At 42.7% G+C, this 5779-nt stretch overlaps 1 protein-coding gene across 1 annotated transcript; it reads left to right on the top strand.

Moving 5' to 3' along the window:
- Positions 1 to 706: 706 nt before the first annotated feature.
- Fam240b (family with sequence similarity 240 member B) lies at positions 707 to 5173 on the top strand. Its single transcript, XM_042688044.1, has 2 exons — positions 707 to 849; positions 5080 to 5173. The coding sequence occupies exons 1-2, from the start codon at positions 707 to 709 to the stop codon at positions 5171 to 5173; spliced, it is 237 nt and encodes a 78-aa protein (XP_042543978.1).
- The last annotated feature ends 606 nt before the right edge of the window (positions 5174 to 5779 follow it).

Genomic DNA, 5779 nt, shown 5'->3' on the forward strand with positions numbered 1-5779 from the left:
TAAACCACCAGAAAACCAGAAGTGGCGCTGTAGCTCAAGTGGCAGAGCACTAGCCTTGAGCTGAAGAGCTGAGGAACAGCGCCCAGGCCCAGAGTTCAAGTTACATGACTGACAAAAAAAAAAAAAGAATCAAATAATCTGAAAGTTACTGTTTTTATTTTTATTTTAAAAATAGTTTCATGCTGGGCACTGGTGGCTCATGTCTGTAATCCTAGCTACTCAGATAGCTGAGATCTGAGGATTGTGGTTCAAAGCCAACCTGGGCAGGAAAGTCTGTGAGACTCTTATCTCCAATGAACTACCAAAAAGCCAGAAATGTTGCTATGGTAAAAGAACTAGCCTTGGGTACACAAGATCAAGGACAATGCTCAGGCTCTGAGTTTAAACCCCAAGACTGGCACTAAAAATTTTTTCAGAATATTTTTTTGATATAACTATTACCTTCATTTCCAGTCCAAATTCACAATATGAGCATGTGTCTATGGTCTCTCGCTGTCTATTTCTATCTCTCTCTGTGTCTCTCTGCATCTCTCTGTCTCTCTGTCTCTCTCTCTCTCTCTCTCTCTCTCTCTCTCTCTCTCTCTCTCTCACACACACACACACACACACACACACGAGTAAATGGCAGTATCTGATTCAAACTCATTCCAGATTGAGTGGCCTCATTTACAGGACTTAGGACTTGCTTCTGTGTCATGTTTCAGAGATGAACAATCAATACATCCGCCGGGAAGTCTTCTGCTGTGAGACCTGTGATGAACTCAAAAGCTTCTGGGAAAAAGAAATCAGTAAGCAGACTTGTTACCGAGAGCTCGAGGAAGATCGCCAGGGGAGAAGCGCCCTGAGAAAGTATGTGGAACTATTGTTTCTGTCTTTTTATTTATTTTTTAGTACTGATCCTAGGGCTTGATCTGGGCCTGGGCACTGTCCCTGAGCTTCTTTTTCTCAAGAGCAATGCTCTACCACTTGAGCCACAGCTCCACTTCTGGGCTTTTTGTTAGTTTAGTGGAGATAAGAGTGTTACAAGCCGGGCACCGGTGGCTCACACCTGTAATCCTAGCTACTCAGGAGGCTGAGATCTGAGGATCCCGGTTCAAAACCAGCCCGAGCAGGAACGTCTGTGAGACTCTTATCTCCAATAAAAACCACTAGAAAACCAGAAGTGGTGCTGTGGCTCAAGTGGTAGAGTGCTCGCCTTGAGCTGAAGAGTGCAGAGACAGCACCCAGGCCCAGAGTTCAAGCCCCACGACCGATCAAAAAAAAAAAAGAATCTCACAGACTTTTCTTCCTGGGCTGGCTTCGAAACATGATCATCAGATCTTAGCCTCTTGAGTAGCTAGGATTACAACATGATCCATCAGCCTTCTGGTTTCTCTGCAAGTTTTTAAGTAGGCTTTCCCAGAAACAGAGCAAGTGTAAAGAGGTCCTCTGACTGATAGCAACAGGAACAAGGGGAAAAGTCTACACCCCACTTCTGATTTCCATGGAAAGACAGCATCACATCTTTTTAGGTCAGCTAGTGTAAATAACTCCATAAGCTTCAAGCTATCCTAGTGATTTCTATGCAGATACCTGGCTCCAGGATACATTAGGGCAGGAATTGAATAAGAGGAGTTGGGAAACAGATTTGGGAGAATTTCAGGGGGAGATGGGTTGTTTATATCAGCTAAGCCTTTTGCTATCTCTAAGAAAATTCATAGTGAACAGGCAACGTCTCCTCAGCCAGGAAGCTTTATAAAATGTCAAATCATGAGATACAGAATACTTAAAAACAATATAAATCCCACCAGTGGCCCATACCTATAATCCTAGTTACTTAGGAAGCTGAGATCTGAGGATTATGGTATGACGCCAGCCTAGACAGAAAAGTTTATGAGACTCTTAATTCCAATTAACCAGCAAAAAGGCAGACGTGGAACTCTAGCTCCAGTGGTAGAGCATCAGGTATAAGTGAAAAATCTAAGCAAGAGGTTGAAGCCCTGAATTCAAGACCCAGTACCAGCACCCAAAATAAAATAATTAATAATAATAATAATAAAACAATCCTGGCACAGAAAAAAAATTGTTAAGCCAGGCATGGGAAGGGCTGAAGATATGCTTGAATCTCATGAGTTAAACTCAAGATCAATTTTAAAAAATATCAATTATTAGGAGAGGAACAGAAAGGCACAATGCCTATCTACACCAGATCATGCAAAATAATATTTATTGAAATGAACCCCAGGAAATTAAAACAGGGTTTTTTTTAATTTTTGTCGTTTTTGTTTTCTTTCCTCTGTGTTCTGTCCTTTCATTTATATGTCTTTGGGAGTGTAAGGGGAAGAAATAGAGGGGCAAAGGGTAAACAAATTCAGCAATGGTACTCACTAGACATTATGTTGAAAATGAATTTCTGGGTGGGGGATCGGAGGGAAAAACTGGGAGAGAGGGAAGGTAGGGGTGACATTGTCCAGAAAGAACTTTACTTATGACTGATTATGTAACTGTAACCACTCTTTAAATCACCTTTATAATGACAATTTTTTAATTTCTAAAAAAGAAACAAAACATAGCAATTATTTAGGAGGCAGAGACAAAGGAAGTTTTAGGCCAGTTAGAGCCTAATCTTAGAAAATAAATAATCCACAACAAAAGAGTTAAAGGGCTGGGGGTTCATGGCTCACTAGAGGTAGGGCACTTGCCTAGCACTGTGTAAGGTTTTGGGTTCCATCCTCAGTACTACAAACATCTGTGCTGGGATTTTTCAAGCACATGGACAGCCAGCCCTCACAGGATTGATCAGCATTGTAGGACCAGATAACTCTTAGCTGTGGAGGGCTGTCTTGGCTTCTTGAAGATGCTTAGCATGATCAACTCTTTGGTGTCAATAGGATTCTCCCTTCATACCCCACATTCTGTCTTTTTGTGCCAAAGTGGTGCCTACTGAGAACCAGTGACTTCAGATATGGATGAACCCTTTGTGAACACAGACAAACAGGACGTTCTATTATTTAAAAAAAAAAATCTCACCTTTGGGCTGGGAAGGTGGCTCAGTGGTAGATTGCTTGCCTTGCATGCATGAGGCCTTGGATTTGATTCCTCAGCACCATATAAGCAGGAAAAAAAAAGCTGGAAGTGGTGCTATGGCTCAAGTGGTAGAGCACTAGCCTTGAGCTGAAGAGCTGAGGGACAGCGCCCAGACCAGAGTTCAGGCCCCACTACTGGACTCCCCCCCAAAAAAAATAAAAATGTCACCTTCACCTCCTCACTCTTACCATTCCTGGTATATGAATTAATACTGAATTCCAAGGTTAGACTGACCTGTCAGTGGGAAAAGCTAGTTAATGAAGAGATCCCTCCTACGTGTGTGATGACACATGTAAGGCGGATGGGGAAGGATGATGTGGACCTTTCCTTATTGACAATGAACTTCTTGTTCTAGTTATGGAGTCTGCCAAAGGGAACATTTCCTATGTAGAAGACTTGTGTCACGTGTGTACGTGGCCAGAACCTGCCCTCACAAGCTCAGCGCCTCAACTCTAATGTAGCCCCTCAGCTGCTTGTAGGAGTTCTTCATCTCCAAAGTGGATAGAGCTCACTCAGCAGAGGGGTGATTTGACCTGTTCTGCGATTCTGCTAGGCAGGTGGTCACCCTGACTCCATGTCCCTGTATCTGTGCAATCATACTGAGCTGGGTGGGAAGTAAAATTCACATGGGATAAACTCAGTAGCAATTCCTATAAACATTTTTAAGCCAAGTGCTGGTCGTTCACACCTGTAATCTTAGCTACTCAGGATGCTGAGAGCTGAGGATCATGATTCAAAGCCAGCCTGGGAAGGAAAATATGTGAGACTCTTAGCTCCAAATAACCACCAAAAAGCTCGAAGTGGAACTGTGGTAGAGTGCCAGACTTGAGTGAAAAAGCTAAAGGACAATAACCAGGTCCTGAATTCAAGCCCTGCTACTGGCACTGGCGCGTGCACACACACACACATACACACACACACAGAGAAAGAGAGAGAGACAGAGAGAGAGAAATGTTCTGAGTAAATAGGATAAACAAAATCCTTGAAACTTTGCAGTGACCCCTTTGTGAACAAGAGAGCAAAGGCAATGTTTTAATGTTTTCATTATGTGGTTGTTTTACCTCTGCCAAGCTAAGCTAGCAAGAGCCTGTGCCAAGGCTGGGTGGAGTGTGTTTAGCACATGTCTATGTGTTCACTGACAGAGGAGGTAGCCAGCACTGGTGAGAATCCATTTTTCTCTGCTAATTGATGTTTCTGGCAGAGGTCCTAGAGATGAAATCACTCACAGGTGAAGTGAGTAGCCCCAGAGAGAGGAACCCAGCTGGCTTCGTGAAGTCTGGCAAACCAGCGTAAGTGGGTTGGTGTCCTGAAGAAGGTGAGAATTGGTTACATAGAACTGGCTGGGCAATCTGAGAAAGGCCAGATGCAGTAGGGATATGATCTATGGACACACTTCCTGTTTGGCTTGGGACCAGCCAGGTATACAACATTTCAATGTAACTCTTAATTTTGTTCACTTTTCTATGTCTCTTCCATTCTCTTTTCTTCTCGTCTCATTTCTTCTCTTCTATCTTCTTTCTTTTCTTTCTTTTTCTCTTCCTTTCTTTCTGCTAGTACCGAGGTCACTTATTTTCAAAAGTATCCCCATTTAAAAAAGAAATCTTGAGAACGGCCAAATCTAAGTGACCTGCCTTCAGCTGTAACTGAGTCATTATACAATGTTTCAAATACAAGAAGTATGCTCTTCATACCTCTTCTAGGGAATTCATAGTATCAGGGAGTTATTCCATCTAGCTATTCAGGAAGCTGAGGTCTGAGGATCAATGTTTGAAGCCAGGTGAGCAGGAAGGTCTGTACGACTCATCTCCAATGAACCAGCACAAAGCTGGGTGGGGATGTACAGCTTACATGGTAGAATGCCAGCCTTGAGTGAAAGGGGCTCTGAGTTCAAGCCCCAGTGGCAGAATGTGTGTGTGTGTGTGTGTGTGTGTGTAAAGAAAACTTGTCAGTTGACCAACACATGAGAAGACAAAATGCACTAACCAGCTGTGTGTACGGTGTCCCTCTCCTCAGGCTCCGAGAAGAATGGAAGCAGAGGCTGGAGAAGAGGCTGAGGATGCTCGATAATCCTGATGAGAAGGAGAAGCAGCCTAACCCCACACACTGAAAACTTCCTGTCTCAAAGCTAACAAACCACAAAGAGCAATTTTGTAGAAGAAAAAGAAACAATGAATGCCCAAGTTAGGTTGATTAAGTAAGCAGGACACTCTCTCTTTGCCTTTCCATGGTGGAAGGCAAGTTCATGTGAATCCCCACCCCGCCCCACCCATGCTAATGGCAGTTATTATCCAGTTCAATCCTCGCTGCACAGGGGGTACGGTGAAGGCAAATCATAAGGGAAGCTCTAGCGGGTACGGTGAAGGCAAATCATAAGGGAAGCTCTAGCTCTTGGAATTAGCACCTCTTTCTCCAGATTTCCAACATCTACGTAAGCATATAATCTCTCTTACCATGTTTTTTTTTTTCTCATTTTGGAATCTGTATGTTTTCTTTAAGCTTCCTGAGGGAAATGACCTGAGTGGGAAATCTGCTTTTCCTGCATCACCTGGAATAAGAAAGTCAACAAATATTTAAAGATAATAAATAATAAATAAATGTCTTTGTCTTCCTTTCTCCCTTTCAACAGTTAAACTACCTGTAGAAATAATAATTACAATCATAATAAACCGTCTGCAATAGTAATAAAGCTATGAGTATTTTTGTTTTGTTTTGT

This window comes from Dipodomys spectabilis, unplaced genomic scaffold, assembly GCF_019054845.1.
Source record: "Dipodomys spectabilis isolate Male_0828 unplaced genomic scaffold, ASM1905484v1 ptg000112l, whole genome shotgun sequence".
In the NCBI taxonomy this organism is placed as follows: Eukaryota; Metazoa; Chordata; class Mammalia; order Rodentia; family Heteromyidae; genus Dipodomys; species Dipodomys spectabilis.